Source organism: Meleagris gallopavo, chromosome 2 (genome assembly GCF_905368555.1).
Source record: "Meleagris gallopavo chromosome 2, MGAL_WU_HG_1.1, whole genome shotgun sequence".
Lineage (NCBI taxonomy): Eukaryota > Metazoa > Chordata > Aves > Galliformes > Phasianidae > Meleagris > Meleagris gallopavo.
In genome coordinates, this window is record NC_139405.1 from 28,805,424 (window position 1) to 28,830,276 (window position 24,853).

The 24,853-nt window shown below is 32.2% G+C and overlaps 1 protein-coding gene across 1 annotated transcript in view; it reads right to left on the bottom strand.

Annotated features, from left to right (window-relative positions):
• DNAH8 (dynein axonemal heavy chain 8) overlaps nt 1-24,853 on the bottom strand; it is a 121,212-nt gene that overhangs the window by 42,640 nt on the left and 53,719 nt on the right. Inside the window, exons 42-59 of the mRNA XM_010706919.3 lie at nt 24,458-24,682; nt 23,639-23,811; nt 21,765-21,943; nt 20,281-20,468; nt 18,150-18,236; nt 17,906-18,013; nt 16,988-17,122; nt 16,296-16,457; nt 14,337-14,583; nt 12,853-13,094; nt 12,633-12,773; nt 8,334-8,571; nt 7,387-7,529; nt 4,818-4,952; nt 2,801-2,923; nt 2,349-2,562; nt 1,721-1,830; nt 966-1,129 (exon numbers count right to left, since the gene is read on the bottom strand). Of these exons, the coding sequence (XP_010705221.2) occupies nt 966-1,129; nt 1,721-1,830; nt 2,349-2,562; nt 2,801-2,923; nt 4,818-4,952; nt 7,387-7,529; nt 8,334-8,571; nt 12,633-12,773; nt 12,853-13,094; nt 14,337-14,583; nt 16,296-16,457; nt 16,988-17,122; nt 17,906-18,013; nt 18,150-18,236; nt 20,281-20,468; nt 21,765-21,943; nt 23,639-23,811; nt 24,458-24,682 (3,014 nt within the window). The remainder of the gene's footprint in view (nt 1-965; nt 1,130-1,720; nt 1,831-2,348; nt 2,563-2,800; nt 2,924-4,817; nt 4,953-7,386; nt 7,530-8,333; nt 8,572-12,632; nt 12,774-12,852; nt 13,095-14,336; nt 14,584-16,295; nt 16,458-16,987; nt 17,123-17,905; nt 18,014-18,149; nt 18,237-20,280; nt 20,469-21,764; nt 21,944-23,638; nt 23,812-24,457; nt 24,683-24,853) is intronic.

Consider the following 24,853-nt stretch of genomic DNA (forward strand, 5'->3'; position numbering starts at 1 on the left):
TATATCATTGCTCTTTCCTTGAAAGGTTACTGGAGTAACAGTTATTAAGGCTCACTGTGCCATCATTACGTTATTTGCCTGCTACAGCACTGAATCATTTGCATCAGACTGCACATACTTGACATTTTAAAATAAACTCAATTTTAGACTTCTACAACTGTACTTAACACTGAAAAAATTCACTGAAAAAAGTCATGGGAGGTAATTGTTAAGTACTTGCCATTTCATGGTCTTCGGGTTTAATTTAAAGCAAAGTCAGCATCGCATGCTCTTTTGTGTCTTGCTTTCATTTTATAAAGTAAATTCAATGTAATAAAATAGTTGATAGGTATTTCGAAGAGTAAATGTTTAACTTCAATATTTTAATTAGAAAGCATGCATTTTATAAAAAAATGTGAAGGCTGTTCCTCAGGCCATCAGAAAATGAAATAATTGGGTTACATAAAATCAACAGTAGTTGTGGATATACATTGCTTTTTACATGCAGCTACCTTACCTCTGAAATTTCACAGAAAATAGAGACATTGTAGAAAAAAATATTACTGAATCTTTAAAACATAGTGCTGATAACTATCTGTTTCATGAATCATTTAAAGGAGTTTTTGATGAGAATGACTATTTTTCAATCATAGGCTTATGATGATTACTTTTCCCAATGAAGAGATCAAAGCAATTTAATATTATTGTCTGTGGGCCACAGTGTCAAGTTAGATACTGTACAATCCTCTTTTTTTTTTTTTTTTTTTTTTCCAACAGAGAGACTGGATGATAATCTATTAGCAGAGAACAAGACATCTGTTGGGATTACACCATACAACAGAGACTGTGCAAAATAAGACAACATTTTTCATATTTGCCTAATTACCTTTATCTTGTTAAATAACTGTAGGGGTATGAGCATAAAATGAAGTGAAAGGAAAATGAAAATGAAACCTACTAAATATAAGATGATACAGTTATGATACCTGTCAGCAATTACTCTAGTGCATTCATGTTTAAAAAGTGCTAGAAGGATAGTTGTGTTCGTGCATTCTTCTGCCTTTATAGTTAACATTCCTTGCCAAATTCTAGAAAGGTCTCGAAGATTGAAGATATAGTGGAATTTAGATGGTGTAGGCAGCATCTTTGTCTAAAGAAAAGTATATTTTGAAAAATATTCAAAATCAGTAATATTTAGAATGAAATAGAATAAATTATACATTTATAAATAATTATGTACTTACTAAAATAACAAAAACACTGATTTTCTCATGTACTACTCTGGGCAAACTGTTTCTAAGAAGCCATCTAAAAATATCTGATCTCTTTGGAAGCAGGATCTAGCACTCTTATAAGAGTATAGCGCGATTATCTCATATGTTGCTTTGGGCTTTAGAAATTAAAAATGATAAATAATAAAGAATTTCACACTCTGTTCTCAAGTTATAGTGATTAAAGCTTTGGATAACATGAATAAAACTATAAGAATGAATGAAATGATACAATCATTCATTTGTCACATATACTTAAATCTGATATTTTCCAGATTCCTTTCCTTTCTCCAACAGTTATTCTTAAGGGGTATGAGCTCAGATGAGATAAATAAAATCATAGACTGATTTGATGTGGAAGGGACCTTAAAGATCATTTAGCTCCAACCCCCTTATTATGGGCAGGAGCACCGTCCTGTAGACTTAGATAGGCATACTGATGTTAATAAAACTTTCTATGTAATTCATACCTTTGTCCACTGCCACAATATTCTACCTGTTGGGACCAATTTTTGCACCATATCAGATACTTCAGAACTAAAGTTTCTACATGAATGAAAATACCCACATCCAATAATACCTGAAAAGATAAAATGAAATACATAATTAATCTCAGGGTGCAGGATGTAATAATTTAATTTGTAAGCAATATTAAAAAAAAATTTAAATTAATCTGCTTTTAAATTATGGATGAAATAATGTTGTCTCTCTTATTCGTGGCTTTTCTGAACTGGTGTAGAAACAATTGGAGTCAAATGTACTGTTAAAGTTAAAAGAATTATAGGAACAGAAGTTTGTTCAGACAATGCATATGTATTACATAGTAACAGCAGTGTTCGTAATCTTTCAGAAAATCACAAATTATTTTCTTATCAACTATTTTTTGTGTCTAAAAGCAGAAAGGTAAGTATTAAGAGGGATTAATTTCTGTTCCATGGCAGAATTTTGTTATAATACATCTTCAGTTGTTTCAATGGAAGTATTCTCTATTTGCATGATATGAAAATGAAAATAGACAACTTACTTTTACACATTTTAAAGAAATTATTAAAAAAAAAAAAAAAAAAAAAAAAAAAAAAAAAAAAGAGAAAGAAGTACCGAAGATTTTGTCTATGGATGCATTGGATGGCAATGTACAATTGAATATACAAAACTGTCTTTTTAAACGCTGTGGAATATCATTACGGCCTCCTCCTGGATGTATCATTGCTGCTATTATTTGTACATCTACAATAGTAGTGAAGTCTCCAGGTTTATCTAAGTTGTACATTCCTTTCATTTCCATCATTTGACGAACAATTTCATTTGTTATCTGTAAGTTTATGTAACACACAAATTAGAAATTCAAGCCAAAACATATGATGGGATAATTTAATTTCTTCTTGTAATGTTACCACTAATACCTACAGAGGCTTAGTCCATACTCAGATTAAATTATTAAATAGCATTACCAATGACTTAAATTTAATTAAAATTTTGAGAAGTCTCCTGATCTCCTTATATATGAAAAAAATATCAGTTTGAATAGACTGTACTTTTTAAAAACATACCTGATCTCCCCATTCATTGACAACTGGCATATTGATATCATCAATGAAAACAGTCATTTTCCTGCCTCCAGGAGGTCCATAAGTATTTCCAACACGTTTATCCACATAACTCTCTATTGTCCTCTAAAAATTAAAGAAAGCTCTTGGATTTTTATCTGAAGTACAATATATATAATGTATTGTTAAAAAAAAAAAAGAAAAAAGTCTAGCTTTCTTCTACAACACTTAACTAACGATTTCTTCTTTTTAGTAGCCTCAGCTTTGATAAAGAAGGAACTCTATTCAGCTACAGCAGTTCTCCAGACTTATGACTAGAATATACAACCCAGCTCTAGCTACCAGAGAAGTTTTCTTAAAAACGGGTAGTATGGTTTGGTTGTGGATGGACTTGATGATCTTGAAGGTCTTTCCCAGCCTGAGGAATTACACAATTCTGTGATTAAAAATATTTTTAGAGGGATTAGAAACAGAAAACAGATACAAGTTTTATCCAATGGCTTTTTGCCACACAAAATATTTAGCTGAGTAATTGTATATAGAACCTTGACATATATATTGTATATACCTAGGGTAATTGTATATAGAACCTTGACAGCATTAACACGTCACTTTGGAGATATGATTAAGATGAAAAAAAGAAACTGCTAAGGAACAGATAATGATTACTTATGAGATTCAGGACTTTGTAGCATCTAAAATTGTCTGATCTTTCAAATATCTTCAGAATGATGGCTCAAACTTCAGAACCTATACTGTATGTGGCTCTTTTAAGTGTTTAGAAATATTTCAACTGTTTTTTGTTGGTGGTGGTTTTTTTCTTTTTTTTTTGGTCTGCTACATTTCACTTTTGGAAAACAGCAAAATGAACTATGTGTTCAGCTCGCTAGCTGAAAAAAATGAGCACATCTTCAGAGGTATCACAGAACTGTAGCAGAGGCAAGATACAATAAGATCCTTCCATAGTGCATCTGTACCAGAGAGGAGGAAGTCTGGGTTCTGTTTTTCAAGATAATAATGTTCTAGGGACCCATAATGCACTAAGTGAAGGACATAGGGACAAATGATACTGACTATTCAGTTAATGTTTTATGTGTGAAGGGATACTTGTCTTATTCTGTCTCATAGCTTGATATATGCCATGGATAGAGATCTTCCGCATACCAGAAAAGCCCTGCAGTTATTTTATGAGTTTTGAATTATAATAATAATGGAGGTTTAAGTTATGACTTCTTACCACTTTCTTTATACCGTTTTGAATTACCTTTTTAAAAACAGATACTAGATTTTGGGATAGAATTTATAAGACCTGCTCTCTGAACAGGCTTTTCAATCAAGAAATCTTCACAGGTGATTACTTCATTCTACTAGAGGATTCTCACCATGAATTCATTTGAAGAGGCAATGAAGCCAATTCAACATTCAGGATCACATCTTAGCAAAGTACTAGTATTGAATCACTGTGCTGTGATATAAATCATACTATCATTTGAAAAGTATCTGTAGTATTTGGTTTTATTTGTATAGATTTTTTGCCATTGTTTTGGAAAAGGGAAATCTGTACAAAGTTTCACTGCTAGAGGACCTCCACGACTAGATTTTTGTTGTACTCATCTTTCCTGAACTAAGAAAAAATAAGATCTAGAATTTAAAATCTGCTTTTTATTTAAATATATGTATTGCTACATATATATATAGAAACTGCATAATTAGGACAAACTGATTAACTATAAGCAAAAAATATCATTAATTGAACAAGAAGTGAAGGGTCTTTAGAGAAAAAAGTTCCTAAAATTCCGTAGTGAAAAAGCACACAGTAATCACAAATATATGCATCCATATATGAGTGAATATATTTCACTTCTGTCTGCAAAAAAACATTATTTTATGGAATTTTCTGAAGACTTTAAGTGACTTAGGCAAAAAAAAGTTTCTTTAAACTATATTTCTACCTCACTTATCCTCAGAATTAAGTACATTTAAATATATATTCAAGAATTGCTTAAAGGTATATTTTTACCTGAAACATAAATGGTTCTGTGGCAGATGAAAAGTTTAAACATTTTGACAAATGTTCTTCTGGATTATATTTCTTCACGTATGCCTTAATCATGACTGTCTTTGCAGTTCCCTGTTCTCCTATGAGCAGAACTGCCTGCAATAGACATTTGAATTCCATAAGTAGTATCAAAACTGTTAACTAAATATGCAAAATGGAGCTATTTTAGACAAAGGGATTTTTCCTCTAATACTTTGGTCTAATATTAGATGGTATATTGTTCTGATTGTTTTCTCTGTGCGTCCATATGCAATGACACAGTATGTGTTTTTCATACCACCTCCATTTTCCAAGACAGATTACTTACTGAGTCAAAAAATAAAGAATAAAGAGAGAATGTTCTAGAGATGGTTTGTGGGTATTTTTGTTTGCTTGTTTTTTTAAAGCCAGTTCCTTAACTTTTAAATTTTCTAACACATTCATTGCAATAGTGATTTGCAGCAGGTGACCTTAAGCAGGGTTTCATTTATAATGGAAAGAGGTCTCAAACATCTAATTTGAATGTTGTTTCAAGTTGTTTTCTTAGTAGATATTTTATTTTTGCCTTCACTTCTAATCTCTCATTTCCTGGTTAATCTGTATGCTAAGTGTCATCTTTCATGTAAAAAAAACCTAATAAATACATCAAGAAAAAGAAAGTTTTTCTGGTTTCCTTCTTGTATTGGTAAAATCTGAGTTAAAATCAGAATGTTGCTGAAGAAAAGGATTAATGCTGTAGTGGTACTTTTTTTCCTTTTGTTTAAAATTCCTATAGAAATCTCCCATTTCATTTCATGAAAGGGAGCTAAATAGGAACCTCACTTTTTTCTTCAGACATGAGTCCTTCATGTTTTCTTTCCAGATTTTCATCCTACTTATATGTTTGACAGATGCCATTCTCTTCATTATTACATCCACTGCATGAAACAAATTTAATCAGTTCAAAGAGTGGCGTACTTATTTATGACTGTGGTCACTCAACTTGATAATGCAGGAGATCCCTGACAATATTGTATTTGAAATGTTCAAATATTTGTCACTCTCATCTACTTTAAATTAGTGCTCTCCAACAGATAAACATGATGATCCCGTGTGGTCTAATTCCTTATCCAATTTCTTGAATATCCAAGAGATAAGTAGACCACAGTAACACAGATAATAAACTTTGGAGAATCAACAAGTCAGACTTGTAAAACATCACTTTGTTTTTATCTAGTTCCTGTAATTCAGCTGTAGCTGGAAAGAAAGTTAAGTTAATGCTGTTATGATCTGATTTAGGAGAGAAAATAATAAATGTATTCCTCAAATCAAAATTCAATGCCTTACAAAACAGGAATGCTTGAAAATACTGCACACTGACTGCTATCTTAGATGGGAGAATTTGGCTCACCCAAGATGCAGACACTAGTTCCATGATACACTGAATTCTGAAGTAGAAAGGTGGGTAAAACCATGCATTATTGGAGCACTGAATCGTGAAAAAGAGTATGGTTCAGAAACTATCTTTAGAACATTTCAGTATTTGTTATATGCACTGTAATGACTGCACAAGAACGTACCTGGAAATATTACAAATATCTCCCAAAGCGTTGACATACAAAGATTAATCATTTGTTCTCAAATATCAAAATTTGGTATGTTTTTATAATCTGTGTCAGATACATGAAAGAGACAGCCACATTATGATCTCAGGAACAGATTATCAAGTCCAAGTAAATGGTTTTGTGCTAAATCCCAGAATTTCACAGAAAAGCCAAGTTCCATCACTGGATCATGCACTTTTGGTATTTCTAATATTGGCTCCAGATTCCAAGAAAGGAGTACTCTGAACTGTACTTCAGAATCCAGCACAGGTTTCCACACTAAGTTGCTGGGACTGTTAATAACATTGTGCTAAAGCAACTGTGGCTTTTTCTTGTCTGTTTGTTTTTCCGGAGCATCAACCGTGCAAATAGAACTATACTATATAGTTCTATTTATAGAAATAGATATATAATAATATTATAAATATATAATAATATATATTTATGCTGTAAATAACTAGTGTTTGATGGCCTTTTGGCCATGATGCCAGATTGGATTTTACTGGTTAAATCAATGTATAAAGTATTTTCTCCTTTTCCACAGTCAGGGAAAATGCTATTAAATACAGCTATCCTACTGAAAGAAAAAAATGCAGTAAAGGGTAGTGATTTCATATTTATAATGAATTGATATGTGAAGCTCATTATCCTTATTTCTCTATTCAAAAAGCATAAACTAAAATGAGGACTATTGTGCAAATTCTAGGAACAAGGTTTTAAGACTTTTCTCTAAAAAAGATGATATGTTGTTAGTTTTAAGTTTTAAGAGAATAAATATTTTATTAAGATATTTTAAACCTCCTTGGGGGACAGAAATAACTATAGAGGATTTAAGTTAAAGAAATAAAAACAGAGCAATATTTAAATAATGGTGCAGCTGGAAAGCCACAGCTAGATACAGAGAATGACTGCAACCCTGTTATTATATATGTATGTTTCTACACTTAAAATAATACTTATATACTTACTTTGTGTTGTTTTGCAATTGTGTTTATCAAAAACTGAGTTCTGACATTGTCAACATTTGGAACCAGAATAGATGCATAGTCTGGGACATTATCTGTTGGATACACATATTCCTGAACATTTTTACTCCAATGTTCCCAATCACCTGAAATTCCAAAAAGATTTTGTTAGTAAAAAAAAAAACAACAACCCTATAAAATATAAATATGTACTATTTAAATATACATATAGCTACCTAAATAAAAAAGCCAAAACAATGGTTACCTGAAAACTTCTTCTTATTCTGCTGGTGAAAAGTTACAGAATATGAAAATATGGGTGGTGTGTATAAACTAAATCAATATTGCTGGCAGGAAAATAACTGAATTTGGATAAATTATAAGTAGATGCATTCCCATGACAACATCATGTGATAGATCATTAAATTCTTAGTGAAATTGATGTGCCTGCATTAGCTAACCTATAAATTCCCCGTGGAAAATAATATACTATTTGAGGTCTTATGAATTCTAAGATTTACTAATGATCATCAAACACGGATAAACAATGATTAAAAGTGGAATTTAAATTGGATTATATGTTTAACCAAAAATACTGTGAGGAAATTAAATACAAATGTAAAATTAAATTAATCTAGAACAGACTGGAAATAAATTATTCTAAAAATGTAGACTGGTTAAAGATAAATAACAGAAGAAAAAATCTGTAAGAATGAAATTAAAAGCAAAAGAAATAAGAAAATATTGGCAATGAGAACTGTATCCCTGGTTTCCAACTTCTTATCTTGACAGAGTTGACGCATAGAGAATATGAGTTACTACTATACTTCCAAAATCTTTACTCATACAACCAAGGAATAAGTAGTAACTTTAAATTTCTAGTGAGCTATCTTCAGTTATAAAACACCAGTAAAATAACCATCTTTTTTTATTATTCAGATTATTCCTACCATAATCAGTGACGTAAAACTCATACATCGTTTGATTGGTGCCAGGGTGAATTTCTGGTAAATCTAATTTGTTATCGTGAGTTCTGATGAAGGCTTCAAGTTTATCTCTGCTGTCCAACTCCAAAAGGGCACCTAAACTCCACATTATTCCAAAGCAGAACAATTTATGCAGATGAGTTGTAGACGATAAGCCACCTTCTTCCTTCGATGGAATCAAACCTTCCAGAAGATTAATGGACTGGAAATATTTTAAAATATAATGCATTAAGAAAGCATTACATAATCACTTTTTAATTTTATATCCCCATATATGTATTTACATAAATTATTCATATGTATTCAAACTTTAAATTATAATTGAAAACAGGTACAGATTACAAAAGAATAACATAAATTCCAGAATATCAAGGAATCACATAACATTCAGAACTGTAAACCCAAGAGAATAGATTAAAGGTATCCATGTAAACCTGCACATTTTCAAAACTACTTCAGTATTTTGACAGTCAAATACATCTACTAAATAATGTCACTTACAAGCTAGAGTAATTGAGCAATATTTTAAGAGTATTTATAATATCTAGTGGGATATTCATAATTCCAAAACCAAATACCCATCATTAAACATTATAATTTATGTGCCTCCTCACCTCTGAAAAGTCCTTAAAGCACTGTTTTCTATCTTTAAGCATAGAAGAATTTTCAGTCGCTGTTTAATGTTTTTATCTCAATTATGGTCAAATATTGAATATATCACATCAACTTCTCTTTTGCGTTAAAAAGGAAATTAATCTTTGAAGTATCCATTTTTATGATTGCTTCTCTCTCTAAGGAACTAGATTCCAGAAATCCAGTAACTCACTATTTATTATGTCACTCTCAAGCCAGGTATTTATTTTGATCGTCTTAAATAGTATCACTTATAAGACTTTTTTATACATAGCAGTATCAAACACATTGGTTCAAAATACATCTTTCTAACTGCAAATCAGATTTTCAGTCAGCACCTGGAATTAGTTCTTTAATAAATTATTTATGCTGTCTTAGATTTCATAATCTCATATACTTCCTACTCACAAGTCGGAAGTAATGTACTACCATATATAAATATACACACCCACTCATTTATAAAAACACATGTGTAATAATGTCTATATGAAAAAATATAATACAGCCTAGGGACCTAAATAGTTTAAATATTTTTAATTGCTTTAAAAGTCAGTTTAAAAAAGATGATTAACCACTATTAATTACAGTTATGACTGTTAAAATAATGCCACTAATTTTCTTTGAAAGACAAATTATCAGCTATCTAATTATTTCAGAAACAGGCTGTATCTGTTTATCTGAACAAAATCTGTTCATCCCCTCAAACATAAGACCACTTTAAATTTTTCCCATGATGCATTGGCGTATAAAAGTATTCTGCAACAAATTTTTGGAGAAAGAAAACAGACAGAAACAAATAGCTTCAAAAATACACAAATGGTTCTAAAAAGTCAGGTGACAACACTTTTCCCAGCATCTCATCTGTAACAGTGACCAAAAGTGGACTCTTTCTGAAAAATAAAAACAAAGGAAAGCTATGATAAATCCTATTGGTACTCTCTTGGCTTGCAGTGGTACTGGCAGTGGTGTTTCCCATACTCTGTCCAGCGTAGGGCTTTCAAAATCAAAAAGACTTTCCCTGGGTTTAGAAATCATTTACAGATTTTTCAATCATGAAAATTTCAGGACTGGTCTTGAACGTACATAAACTTTTACGATCCATAACACCCTTCAGCAAGATATTCCATAGATCTGCTACATGCAGCATGATACTGTTTGTTTTTTTTGCTTGTGTGAACCTCTCCATGAATTTCATTTGCCATTTCATTACCTATTTATTCAGTCTCATAAAGTCTGTCTATAGTTCTTCATGGTTAGCTGCTTTGTCCTCAACACCTTGAACAATTCAGTCATAAGTAAACTTCTTCAGCTACTTTTCCTAGTTGTTTATTAATATTTTTTAATTATATTTTAATTAATTAATTAAATATTTTTTCTATGATTTTGAGTGGCACCAGCCCACCGCTGTTACCTCAGGATCAATGCTATACTCTCCACTTTGTAGGAATTGCTCCCTTATTTCAATCATTTGTTTTCTATCTTGTGATCAATTATTTACCTAGAAATGTATCGCTTGCCTCTTGCTGTTATTGCTTAGGTTCCATGTAAATCTGCGGTAAAGAGCTTCATTGAACACTTTTATTTCTTCATGAAGACCCCATCTAATAGGAAACTGACTTTTCATATATACTTACAAGGTGGGATAGCCCTAAATAAAACTATTGACTCTTCTCAAATAAATTTTACTTGTCTATCTAATGAGGTTGTCCAGAGGAAGGTAAACAGCTAAAACACAAATACAAAAATAAAAATGGCAGAAAAAAAGATAATCTAGAAATAGTGATAGAATATATATAGTTAGAAAATCAGTGGAAAGTATAAGGAAGGCAGGCAGTGGTGACAGTACTATTACAAAAGTAAAAGTAAATAGATAGATAGATAGATAGATAGATAGATAAAGCTGTCATGGGGGGGAGGAAGGGGAGTGGGGAATAAAACAATAAATAACAAACAGATATAACTGTGAATGTCCACAAACAACAGGTAATTGAGTACATGAATATGTGTGGGTAAATATCCAAAATTGAACACAAGAACACTTAAGAACACATCTGCTATCTGCAACTAGTTTGGTACACAGACTTAGGTAACACCTGGACTAAATGCCAGTTGCACATCCATATCCTGAAATTAACAAAGAGACATGAGATAGAACCACCATTTGGGAGGCTAATCAGGTACAATGTTTCTGCACATAGACCATTTATGGAAAAGGAGTGACCTTGATGTCTTGTAAAGAAGAGGTGGTGCAGAAATAAAGGATTTCCGGAAATAAGTGAAAAAAGGAGGTAAAGATCATGGTTGAAAAAAAGATCTTGGAAGTAGAGGAAAATCCTGTAGATCAGAACAATGCATCCAGACAAATGCTGGATGATGCAAACGGGCATTGGTCTGACTCTGGTAACTGCAAGAGGTTGCACAGCATAGAACCAACAAGGCATATTGCCTGAACTTCCCATATAAAAAGTAAAATCCCTGCCTGGATAAGAAAGTGAACTAGAGTCGGGAAGCAAAGTGAGCAAATGAATATATAAAGTGATTAAGTAGAATAAATGGTCTGATCTCATTGGATCATAGATAAACACTAGCATGAATATATGCTAAGGGTTTTACTGTTGCATCTGTGATAGAAATGCACTACAGAGTTACATTATAGGAAGAAATATTCATTGCAGGTTTAATCAGGGAAATCTTTTACTAGTAAAATAATATGAGTAGAACACTGACTTGCTCACATTTTCTGAAGAAAACCTAATAAAAAACAGGATAGAAATATAGTTAATCTTTGTACCATCTGTTGTGGCTATTTATCTGCAGCAAAATACTTCCAACTATTAAAAATCTGAAGTTAAATCCCCAGCATACAGGAAAGAGATATCACGTTTAATAGTAAGCAAATGTTAGCTAACTATTTAATATTAAATAGTTAGTTTAATATTAATTGTGGTGTATTAATTTTTGGTAGCAAAAATATTATCTTGTCTATTCTCTTATTCTGAATTTATGATACTATCAATATAAAACATTAAATAGACAAATACAGAGACTAGAGACTCAGAATCAGCACATGAGAACTGATTCATAAACATACAGCTGGAGACACACAGTATAGGATTGGCAATCATAGTAGATCTGTGAAGTAAATATTTTTTATTATTAAAAAATCACTGATTGGCTCCCACTTGAAGAAAAATTGTGACTAGCAGGAAGAGGAAAGCAAAAGTAACTATGTTGACCTTGGAAGCATTGACTGAGACAAATCACATCTGTAGATAAAAACAGAATTATTCTCTGCTGAAAGTACCAGTAGGTTTTGTTTGACCTTTACTGCAGTTTGTTTGTTGTTTATGGAATTGGAATGAAACCACTAGCTTATTAACTGTATGCTTAAGAAAACCAAATTAAGCCTTCAACTTCTATTCAACTCAAGACCAGTATAAATATGAAGCAATAAGAATTTCATTCTGCACATCTCTAACTCCTTCTGTATTCCCTAAGAAACTAATATTGAGGGTGTAGTTTTCTTCTCACAAAACAATCTTTTCAAATGAAACTTTACTGCTATCACGTTGTTCAATTTTGCAGACTTACAATATCAATTCATGCAAGATTACACATTATCTGTTTTACCTGCATAATGTAGTTACATTCCAGAAGCTCCATTTTTGGATTAAGGTTTAGTTTCATATATGTATATGCTGGTTCAAAGATTCTGTCATACAAACTTTGCAAAATTTCAGCTTCTTGAGCAGAACGTTTTTTCAACCATGCCTGAAAAACATCCACAATGTTATTCTGTATAAACATATAACCAAATAAAATTAGGAGCAGCTAACAATGATAATCTTACTTGTAATATTGGTCTCCAGCTAAGGGCAGAAGAGCTGATGTAGACCATACCCATACGAGAAACCGTTGCTGGAGAAGCATTCTCAATGTTGTGGACTTCAAATAACAATTTACAAGTAGGAGACATGGGAATTCGATCTCCATTTGCTAGAGTGAGAGTCTTGTTATCATCCAAAACTGAATTTAGATTCTCAATCCAAATTGCATCAACAGGACCATCTAAAACCAAAAACACATTTTCACCTGGGGAAAAAAACAAAACAAAAGAAAATAAAAACCAACAATGAAGAGTTATAGTTCATATACTTAAAGAACAAGCTTATTGTAAATTCTACTGTCTTCACAGATATTCATTACTGTATGAACTGCACAACAAGTAAAGGCATAATCTCTGAAAGAAACAAATAATTATGGCATGACTATATCTTTATAACATACATTTGCAAAGACATGACTTAGGCTATCTGCATATAATCAGATCACCACTCTCTCATTCTCCCTTCTCAACAGGAAAAGAGGAGAAATTAAGAAGAAAATGCTCATGGCTTAAGGGAAAGACAGAAAGATTGTTTACTAGATACTGTCACGCAAAACAGACTTGACTTTAAAAAATAATTTAGTTTATTTAAAAGATATTTATAGAAAGGATGTTAAGATACTTGAATTTTTACAGAGGAGAGCAACCAACCAGGTAAAAGGCCTGGGGGGCATGCCTGTGAGGAGAGGTGGAAGTCGCTTTGTCTAATTTGGATAAAAGGTGGCAGAAAGAACACTTCATTGCTCTTTACAATTTCCTGAGGGAAAGTGGAGAGAGAGGTACTGATCTCTTTTCCCTGGTAATCAATGAAAGGACATACAGGAATGGCACAAAGCTTCACCAGGGGAGATTCAGATCGGTGGCATTGGGAAAAATCTCTTTATTGTGAGGGCAGTCAAACATTAGAGTGAAGTAGGGAGCCTTGGAATCCTGGATCTCTTCCCTGTTGTCCCCTTTTCCTCTTTTTAATCCCCTTTTTTAAAAAAAGAGAACACCTTCTAGGAAGATACCCTAGGAGAATTCCCTTTCATTAATACAAACATTTTTGTTCTTTCAGATGCAAATGAACATTTCTGGGAAAAGAAATTTCAGTACGCTGCAGTATAAATATAAGTAGTCAAGACAAGAAAAACAGAAAAAAATATTAAAGCTAGTGCAATAAGTACAAATAAATCTTCACTGTAATTTATCAGCGTCCAAGTAATACATCTGCACTGCAGAACTAAAGTGGTAAGGGAAAAACAATTTAATTACTGTTTTTATTGTTTAATGTTAATATTGAAACAATTGAAACAGTAAGTTTTTAAACTCTTCCTGTTTCTTGTGAAGAGATGTGAAATATCATCTATAGTTGTTTTGAAGAGGGAACTTCACCATATTTTCAAACTTGAGATTCTTTTCAACACATCATTCATTTTCCTGATAACCCAAATATAGTATTTACAAACCCTTTTTAGCTTTCAATGTTTTCCTCCACAGTGTAGAAAATATTCCGTCTGTCCAATCATTAGTTGCAGCATCTAGTTTTCCAAACATCTGAGGAGCTGTAATAGCTTTGGGATTCATTCGCATTTCTCTATGAGGTTGTCCACATTCTGTCAGTGCTCTCATTAACATAGTTATGACCATTGTTTTTCCAGATCCACTGGGTCCAAGTGTCATCAGCCCATGACGAACTAGAGAAGTTTCATACAACTATTAAAAAGCAAAACATTTTGAGAAATATGCTTTTGGAAGATTTTTGCTTATACCTATATATGTTTGATAGTCAAAGATTATAAATACATTAGACATTCAAGATTAGGATCTCAGAAATCAATTTGTATTTCCTTATTTGTAGCATTTTGTGGAACTGTACATACTTTCGTATCCTTATCTATTAAACACCAAACAAGTTTACTATAAATTGGCTTACAGAACTAAATCTAGCCTTTTTCTGTATTACTCAAAAGGAAAAAAAATGAATAGTAGCAAAACATTTAACACAAGAATGTATAATAATGAAAGTGCTAAAGCATCTTAAATACATGAAGTAAACAGACACACTTCCTGTAGGATTTTGTAAATTAAGACCACACAGCTGATTAACAAATCTAACACTTCAAGGACTTCCTTGAAGTATTTATGTACAAATTACTACAGTCCAAAATTGTAGTTTAACCATTAAATCACAAGTTTACTAAACATCATGTCTTACAAGTTTTCCAGAGCCAAAATAAGTAATTTCTTGGAACAGCTTAGGAGATTTGTGCCTTTTGCTTTTCAGTCAGAGTACAGCTTAGGTCTAAAGAGCACGCAATATAAAGCAAACAAAACTTAGTACGTTACTACAGTCTAAGCAACCTGGTATTGCATAGGGTCTACCTTTCAATTCCTCAAATGCCAAGAACAAAATATTATGTCAAAATTATACAGCTTTTTTCTTGTTTGTAGGCAAGATTGTTTACCAACAACTACATAACATCTCCCATTCAGATTCTACAGTTTTCTCACCCATTTTTACTAACGATGCTGCATTCAGGTAACAGGGATACATATCGCACATATGTGTGGTCCTTCCACAATATTCACCTAGCTAATGTACTTCAGAAAAAGCTAGCTTTGAACACTACAGACACAAATTAACAGTAGTCAGGCTGGTTCACATTCTTTGATATCTAGAAAATCTCCAAGTCTCTTCATAGCTTTAACCACTCAACCACATATGTCCTTGAAAGAAACAGTTCATTCATATTTGCACCTTTGGTTCTTCCCTTTTATAGTACTTCCAGTGTGTTTGCTTGCATAATTAACCTTGTCATAGGTTTACATAAGGTTTAATAGCATACACTAACAAGTCTGAAGCCTCTACATGTCCCTACACTTTATCTCTTTAAACCCAATATGTATAAACTGGATAATTACTCAACCAGAATATAGGTACTTAACACTTATGTGAGAAAAGATTCGTTTACTACAGTATCTGCTCAAATACACAAATACATACCTCTTATATTTTTCTTTGCCCTGTGATAGCTCTTCTAGCTCTTACACTCTATGCTGTAGAAGTTGTAAGCTGGCTATTTTTGTTACACTTTATTTACTGCCTTGGCCTTCAAAATGCATTCTTGTGCCCTACTGTCCCTAAGCTAGCCTACGAAACTCATGTTTAAAGAGCTAAGTACATACTTTTCTTTTTCATTCAAATAACTCACTAAAATATATGGGAAAGGCTGAGTTAGCAGCATTCTTTAAGATTTTCTTTCTTTTTCTGCATATAAATAAATAATAGATTAGTTTTCCTAGTGTGGTTTACATGTAAGTCTTTATTTTATTCTTATACTAGCAGAACAAGACAGCGATTTAACCACTAATGTGGTGTTCTGACTTGAATTTGCTAAGAAGATATTAGAATTTTTTTTTTTTACCTGAACAAGCTTAAGATTCCATGGTGGATGGTTAGTCAATCCTGCTTCCTCAACCTGATTAGCTACTGCAGCCTGAAGGTCATTATATGTATTACTGTCCAACTGCAGCCCCGGAAACAGATCATTGATAAGACTCAGAAACAAGGGCTCATCTTCATCTATCTGAAAAAGTTACTCAGTATTAAAGCCCAGCTATCCACAGTTCTTAAACCCAAATTGATATCTGCTGTAAAATATTAAACAATAAGAATTTACAAGTGCTTGTGTTCATAAGCACAGTCAGCCAACAGGACAAATCACTAAGCTGGCAGCATTTTCATAATGTCATCTGTATGTCATGTGAAAAACAGATTTGAAATTTATTTCATTTCTCACTCAGTACACACTAAATCTGTATTTATGAAGTGTATGATCATTCAATTCTAATGCTTAAAGAGCACCTTTAAAATGCACCTCTAATGCTTAAAGAGCACACTTCTAAAAACGTGTGAAAAATAGATTTCTCAGCCCTACTGAATATCATACCCTACAGATTTTGGTACAGACAATGGATTTATGGCATATAAATTTAATTCATATTCAAATTATTCCATTTATTGATAGTAATCAATCTATACCCACTAGTATGTAGAACATCATGCCCTAGACAAACCACTATTAAATTAATTAATTAATTAATATTAGATTCTTACCAGCTTTGAAAGATTCATATCTCTTAGCCCCCTCATAACAATGCTTAATTCACTTTCATTTGGTCTGGCCCTTTTTTGAGTTCCAAGAGTCCTAAGTACTGAAAGGATATTCCTCAGACCAAAGTCATAATGAACCTAGTAGAATGTGAAAATACAGATTATGAATCAGTAAGTTCTCTACCTTTATCTCATCAGAATAGCAAATCTTACTTGTCTGTTCTATAGTATAGTCACATTGTCTGGAAAAGTTAACTTAATTTGGAATTGTTGCTGTTCTTTAGAAATTATTCTATTAAAATAACAGCTAAGAAGTTTATTTTCAGGAAGGAGAGTATAAGCTTTCTAGTTCTGATTTCATTGACTTCACCATTTATGAACTGATATAGCAACTATTTTGTAGCTCTCTACATCAGTTTTTTTTTTTTTTTTTTTTTTAAAAAAAAACAATATTTGCATTCTACCCTGGATGGTCCCAACTAAGGCAGCTTAAACCCAAGGCTTCAGATCAAAGCAGTGCTGTGAAATTCAAAGCAGTGCTGTAACTAAAATCAAACTTAAGACATTCCTCCTGCAGAAAGCTACAGATGCTTTCTCTTGACTTTACTATGCATTTCAGAAAAATGAGACACAAGGTTAATTTTCTCTGCCTACCACAGTTAGGCAGAGAACTTTATACATGGGCAACTATAAGTTATATTTTTTAAAAAATTAGGTGAATGTGTGTATGTAACTACATATACATGAACTTACATGGTTCAAAAATGTTAATAGAAAAATGGTTGAATTATATTTAAACTATTTCAATATTTTGTTGAAAGCATGAAAGTGATTGTTCAGAAACAACCTACACAAATGAAAATCTAAAAGGTTGCATTACGTAAATACTAAGACAAAGGGGAAGAGAATGCATAACATTACCTGCTTAGTGAGCTGCTCCTCACAAAGTTTATAAAGAACGAAGAACTTCTGAGACAAAACCACATTATCAATAAATCCATAACTCGCAAGTTTAACTCTTATAATTATCTGAAACACAATGTTTTCCTTTTAGAAATAAGGGTGTTGTGTTTTTGTTTGTTTGTTTTTTTAATAGATAAGCAAATTTAAATATTCAAATAACAAAGTACATTTTTTTTTCTTTCAGTTCAGTCATTAATTTTACCTGTCTATCTGGAACCATCATTGACACAGTTCTGAACAGAATTTTGAGATTTTCCGGTAGCTCTTGGCGTCCAGCATATCCAGGATTCTATACAGGAAAACAAATTGCGTTATTATTTGCATCAGTCAAATAGTATTCTTTTTATTTTTTGAGAAAAGCAAATTTATGCATAAATGCTCAGATCTGTTGTGCTACACCCTTTCTCCCTAGTGATTAAAATATGAAGAAACTTCAACCAAACTATGAAATTAACAATTACATAAAATTGCATTATAACTGAAATTGTTTATCATATAAGCCAGTAATCATAATTTAAAATTTTTGTGGAATAAAATCTACTTGGTTCATTGCTTCTAGTATATTCCCAGAGCTTTACATTGAGATTTCCGCAAGATAACTGTAAAAAAATGATAGTTCATCATTTTCTCTAAAGTAACTAAAGATTATATAGTTGACACTAGCTTAACTGATACTGATCAAATGTTAGGCATTTGAGGAAGAGAATTTCCTAAGTACTGTTTAGAAGAGGTATGTCTTACAGATTCAGTGACTAGCAAGAGCCAACAAAATAATAACCAGTCTATGGTAAATTTCTCTATATTTCTCATATTTAAAAGTTTATCTTTAAAGTATGTATTCTCAATTTCAACATTTAATAGTTTACGAGTGGATCCCATCTGCTGAAGAAATCTAAAAAATCTAAGGAATTATAATACTTTCAGTGATTGCACTGAGTTAAATTATAGTTTAAAAATACAAAAAGCATATTTTGTAACTACAGTAAAATTAATAGTAAAAAAAATTAAAACATGAAAACTTTATGATAAATCATATGGAATACAGTTTTAATGACCTTAATAAGTTTAATAGTTAACTTTAACAAGTTTATTGAGGATTTCCTGAAGCTTACTGCAAACAGGTTGAACAATTGACATCAAACATGTCACATTCAAAAGATTAAAAGTGATCAAATTAAATTTGTAAGCACCTCAATTATTAATCTACACTTGAACATGTAGATGTGTACTTTAATTTCGCAAAAGGTCATCCTGGATTGCCATCTGCCTTAGCATCAGGAAACATACACTATAAAATTCCCCACCCATGAGACTATAAGAACCAGTACTGCAATGCTTCAGAAATCCCACAGTGACAAGACATCATATTCTGAAAGTTCTTATTCTAAAACTAGGAGTTTGTGCTTCTACCTTTGGGAAATGATTGGTAATAGCCCATCTAAAATTATAAATAAATGAATATTTTATTTTTCTATTTTGCACAGATTATCCATTCAGTTGTGGGACTTATCTTTGATGTATATATACTGCAAGAATTTTTCCCGTGTTGTCATTGTATGAAGGTCTCCCATAAACGTCACCCATAAAAATCTCATGATGCAAGACACATTTTTTCATAATGCCTATGCTAAATCCAGGATTCGAGCACACAGCAGAGAGATCCCTTTGCCAAAGAAGGCAAAACTGGACAACTAGTATTGTGTCTAAACTAGTAAGCACATCCACATGAAAGAATATGATAATTTTTTTTTTTAAAGATCTTTTGTCCCAAACATATGAGGAGGAGGATCTTCATACTCATCCTCTGTAAATCAGCTTTATTTTTTTTAATCATATACAGTATCCATTACACAAGACACATCTACTTGAAAATTGCCTTTCCTGGAAGGAAACCTTCAGGTTTAGGAAAAGGGTCTCTTTTTTTTTTTTTTTTTTTTTTTTTTCTTCTTTTTTTTTTTTTCTTTTCTTTCCCTCCAGTAGTTTTCTCACTAATAATGTTAAAGCATTTCAGGTTAAGGTATTTAAGTATGTTACTGTTTTGATCCTCTCAACAAGCACAGAGAATCCTGAAAGTTTGGCCAAACTTCTAGGTAGATGACATAATGAATTGCAGTACAGTAATGATGGGGTGCAATGCACCAAACTCAGGAATAATCTTAAAGTAAAAACTAAGGCATGCTATTCATGGAGAATTATTTATGTGTTCCTCTAGTTCAGTCTATTTCTTAGCAACAGCTCCAACTAATTAATCAAGTAATTTCCTTTCACCTTGTCATGTCATTAATGTCATATGGCATAATTTGTCGCTTCTAGGGAATTATTGCTATATTTACCATTGTTAGGAAAATTCCAAACTCTGGATTTAAATCTACACAGTCTCCATCAGAAAAAATGAATTGTTTTTTTCTTTCTTTTCTCGCTGTTAAGATAATATAGATTTGTTGTGCTGCAACTGACAAGACAGGCAACTCAATCCGGTTGAATTCATCAAAACATCCCCAAGATCCAGACTGTGCAAGACCTAAAAAAAAAAAAAAAAAAAAAGGATATAAAAATGTGTAATCTGCTTTTTCTTCAGGTATATTTGAGATACTTGAACTATATGTTTGTCTTTTTCTTCAAATAACTAAATAAAATTGGCATTATTTATTGCCCTGGAGCTAAGGTCAAACTTCCTCCAAACCACCTGAGTATCTTCATATCAATATTCAGCTTTCTTCAAAATGTGTGCTAGTGAATCAAAATCAGAAACATCTTTTGTTATCTTGGGGAATTCAGCAGATTATGGTACTGATCTTACCATGAATGGAACCTTTAAAGTGACAATTTGATTATTTTGCAAAAAGCAATGGTTCATCTAAGAAATAAAAAAGGAGTGACTTACATCTTCAAAAAATTAGCTCTAAAATGTTGCAGAAAAAGTCCTGCTTTTTAACTTTTATTTGTGTTTTCACTTTCAAAGAAGATGTTTTTAGAAACACACAGCTTTAGACAATTTTATGCTACAATTATTTCTTCAATAAAACAACAAAAATCTAAATAATTTCACCCTTTCCTTCTCAGTACAGACAATACTGTAACTTTGAAAAATCAACTGTCAAAAACTATATGGAGTCCAACAAGTCATTTATCTGGGAGAGAATAACTCCATGCAGCAGTCCTGGCTTGGTGCTGACTGCCTAGAAAGCAGTTTTGCAGAAAAGGACCTGTTGTCATCCTTAACAACTGAGCATGAATCAGAAATACATCCTTGGAGCAAAGGTACCCAGCTGCTTATTATCCAAATGTTTGAGGAAAATCACTGTTCACCATTACCTTGCACTTGTGAGATAGCAGTTGTAGTAGCATATACAGTCTGATGCTTTCCAGTAGAGGAAAGACATTGGCTTACTGGCACAAGCCCAGCAGGTGGCTGCCATGATTGCCAGGACATGGAGAACATGATTCAAAAAGGGGGCTGAGAGAATACAGGCTCTTCAGCCTGAAGAGAAAGCTAATTGAAAAGACTACTGCTGTTTATTGGTGTTGAAAGCTGGGAAGTTGGAGCCAGACTCTTCTCAGATGTAAACACTGGAAGAAAAGCCAATGGACACAAGTTGCAATATGGGAAAGTCCAAGACAATACAGTTACCAAAAAATTTACCATGAAGTTGGTCAAACACTTGAACGGTGGCCCTGGAGTGTTCTAGTCATTCCTAGAGATATTTAAAACCAATAGGAATAAGGTCCTGGGCAACCTGCTCTAATTGCACCTGCTCTGAGTATGAGGGGGTGGTCTATGTGACCTTCCATCCTATATGATTCTATGAAATCTTACCTTTGAAAATCCTACCCAAACCTCTGAAATCCATTTGATCAGAACAGTTGAATACTACTACATATTTTCCCAGAGCCTTTCCCATGTCTTTCGTCGTTTCTGTTTTACCAGTTCCAGCTGGTCCAGCTGGAGCTCCTCCCATGTTCATTCCCAAAGCCTGAGCTAAAGTTATATAGCACCTATAAATGTTAAATCATATCAATTTATTAAACTTTGATAAAGATATGTTTAATGCAAATAAAAAATGAGTTATGTGATATATTCTTGTGTTAAAGCATCAATTCTTCATAAGCAATTCCATTGATTTCACTCGAATACAGAAATTCCAGAGTGGCAAAATCATAAAACGCAGAATTTAAGCATTTCTAATAAAACAAGAAAAAGTAATGTGATCTTTATCTAGTACATTAAAAACTGTTAATATTAGATAAACTAGCACATCAATGAACAGAAAGGAATTTAATTGTCATTAATTATTTTTGAAGCTAAAATGAGACAATTCTGATGTTAAATTATACCATCTTATATTCAGCAATATCTTAATCTCTATACCATTCACCAGGTTAGGTTATTTTTGTCTAAATCTTGAAGTCTGAAGGAATAAGGATATGTGGCCCTCACCATAATTATGGATTAAAACTTTGAATCACCAATTATTTTTTTTTTCAGTCCTGAAGAGTCCTGACTGCCATTTTAGTTATATGCGATCCTTATGATTTTCACACAGTTAAGTGTCAGAGTAATACGCGAATTAAAGTGACCTAGTTTCTATACAACTGAGGAGGTATCTTCACTGTCAAATCAGCTCTAAATAACTAACATTGCTAAAAGTATTTATTCAGAATTTTTAGTCTATAGAGTTTAATAACTACCTAGTTCCTATGGATTAAATTGAATCATTGTGGTGTTTTATGTCAAATTTGCACTACAAGGTTCTTGACGCTTATTATCTGACTCTGTTAACTAATAAGAAACATAAATAACTTGTAGGTTTTAATTCTATGGGTCTATTGGAGTAGAGACAAATTTGGAGTAGAAATTAAGTTTTTTGTCCAAAAATATTTGATTGCTGAAGTACAATATACTGCAGAAATGAACTGAGCTTTCCATATTGTCACAATAGCAGTCCTATGTATACTAGAGAAATAAAGATGTTCTAAAAAGCTGTATAGACCCATATTCCACATAAATAGCAAAATTAATAATGGTATCATGTAAATTATTGCAATATATTGAGTGGAATTTTTGGCAAGTAATATAAATAGGCATATACAGCCTACTTTCCCATTTGGCCAAAAGTGACACCTCAAGAAAGGAATAAATTGAGAAAGAAGCCATGGAACTCCGAAGGAAAAAAAAAAACAAAAAAAAAAAAAAAAAAAAAAAAAAAAAACCAACATGAATCCAAATTTGAAACAAAATTAATGGTTGGTTGTTTCCCAGTACTAATAATTGGTTATCTTTGACTTTCAAAGACATTGGGGTAGTAAGGGTACTACTTGACATCAAGGGTAGCAACAAAATCCTTATAGAATCCTTTATTACAGAGCTTAAAACATTTGATCCAATCTCTCTTTTCAGAATAGAAATTCTGCAAAAATTACACTAGTGTGTAATTACTCAGTTCTGCTAGTAGATCTCTTAAGACCATGGAATGATAAAACTGCTGTAAGAATGACTAAGTGTACAAAATAGTGGGAATGTATTTTACTTTTTTTTTTTTTTTTTAAGGATACAGTTAAGCAAATGTACAAGAAGACTTTTGATTATGACCTAGAACACAGAACTTAATTCAGAATATTTCTCCTTGAAGATACTATGTTAAGTAAACACTGTATATATAAATGTTTATTACATATAATCTTGTTTCTAACCTGTCTGTAAGAGGTGTTATAACCAGACGTTCAGTGCAACCCAGAAATTCATTTTGGTAAACAAAATCAACATCTGTAATGGATACCAAAACTTGATCGAGATCCTCCTTGAAATAAAACCTAGACTGCTTTAGCCACTCAAAATCAGTTGGTGATTTGATGTGCATTTTTACCTTGAAAAAAAAGTAAAAAAAGTATCTATGTTATGACACTCATTTTATTATATTTGATAACTGCAATAAAATCCTAATTTGCAAATAATTAGAATAATGAGTGATTTCTTAGGTTAGAATTCCTAAGAAGTAAAGTGAAGTAAATATAAAGCTCACATAATATTTACAGATGTATTTTAAGCTGATTAATAAATGATCTGATCATTTCAACTGATTGTAATCAAATGAAGCTTAAATTGCTTTGATTGTACATCTAATCCTCCAAGTGAAATTAGCAATCCACATTATGTGAATTCCCCAAATACACAGTAACAAAGAGCATGGTGCAGGAAGGATTTACTGGAGACATAGAATATAAAATCTGTATATTCTGTTATGTTCATATCATAAGCAGTAAAAAATATTGAGGAACAGATAGCATTTCTCACAGAATAAATGAACATAAGAACTTAGCAGACTCTAAGAAGTTCAAGAAAATAACGGATTTTAGGATTTTTTTCATTTGTTTTCCTTCTGCATATACCCTTTAGAATCCATAAGGAAAATCCCAGTAGCGTGCTCTCTGAAGGAGCAGGAGAGACTAAGAATAAATTAGATGTTACAGAAGACAACAATCAATTGTCAAAAATCAAAACCTGTAGTTTACCAGATCATCAAATATATCACGCTGGTGTACATGTATGGTAATAAGTGTTTCAAACTTCCCCCTGTCGAACTTGGAAAGATCATGTGTGGTCTGGCTAATCAACATATTCAAAATATCCAGAAATCTCCCATTGGTTGCTTGCATGATTTTTCTGTCCTCTTTAGCATTCTTTAGAGCTTCTTCAGAATCACGCGTCCACAACATTTGAATTCCCAGTAATCCAACCTACAAATTTAATATGTGAATGAATACAAAATAATAACTTGTTCAATACTATCCCTTTCTTAAATGCTTTGAGCATAATGTGAAAATAAATTACAGCATCAGGAGTGCCAAACAATCGCTAGCTCCCATTATGATAATACCTCACCATAATGCTCTGCTTGAGTTAGTTGG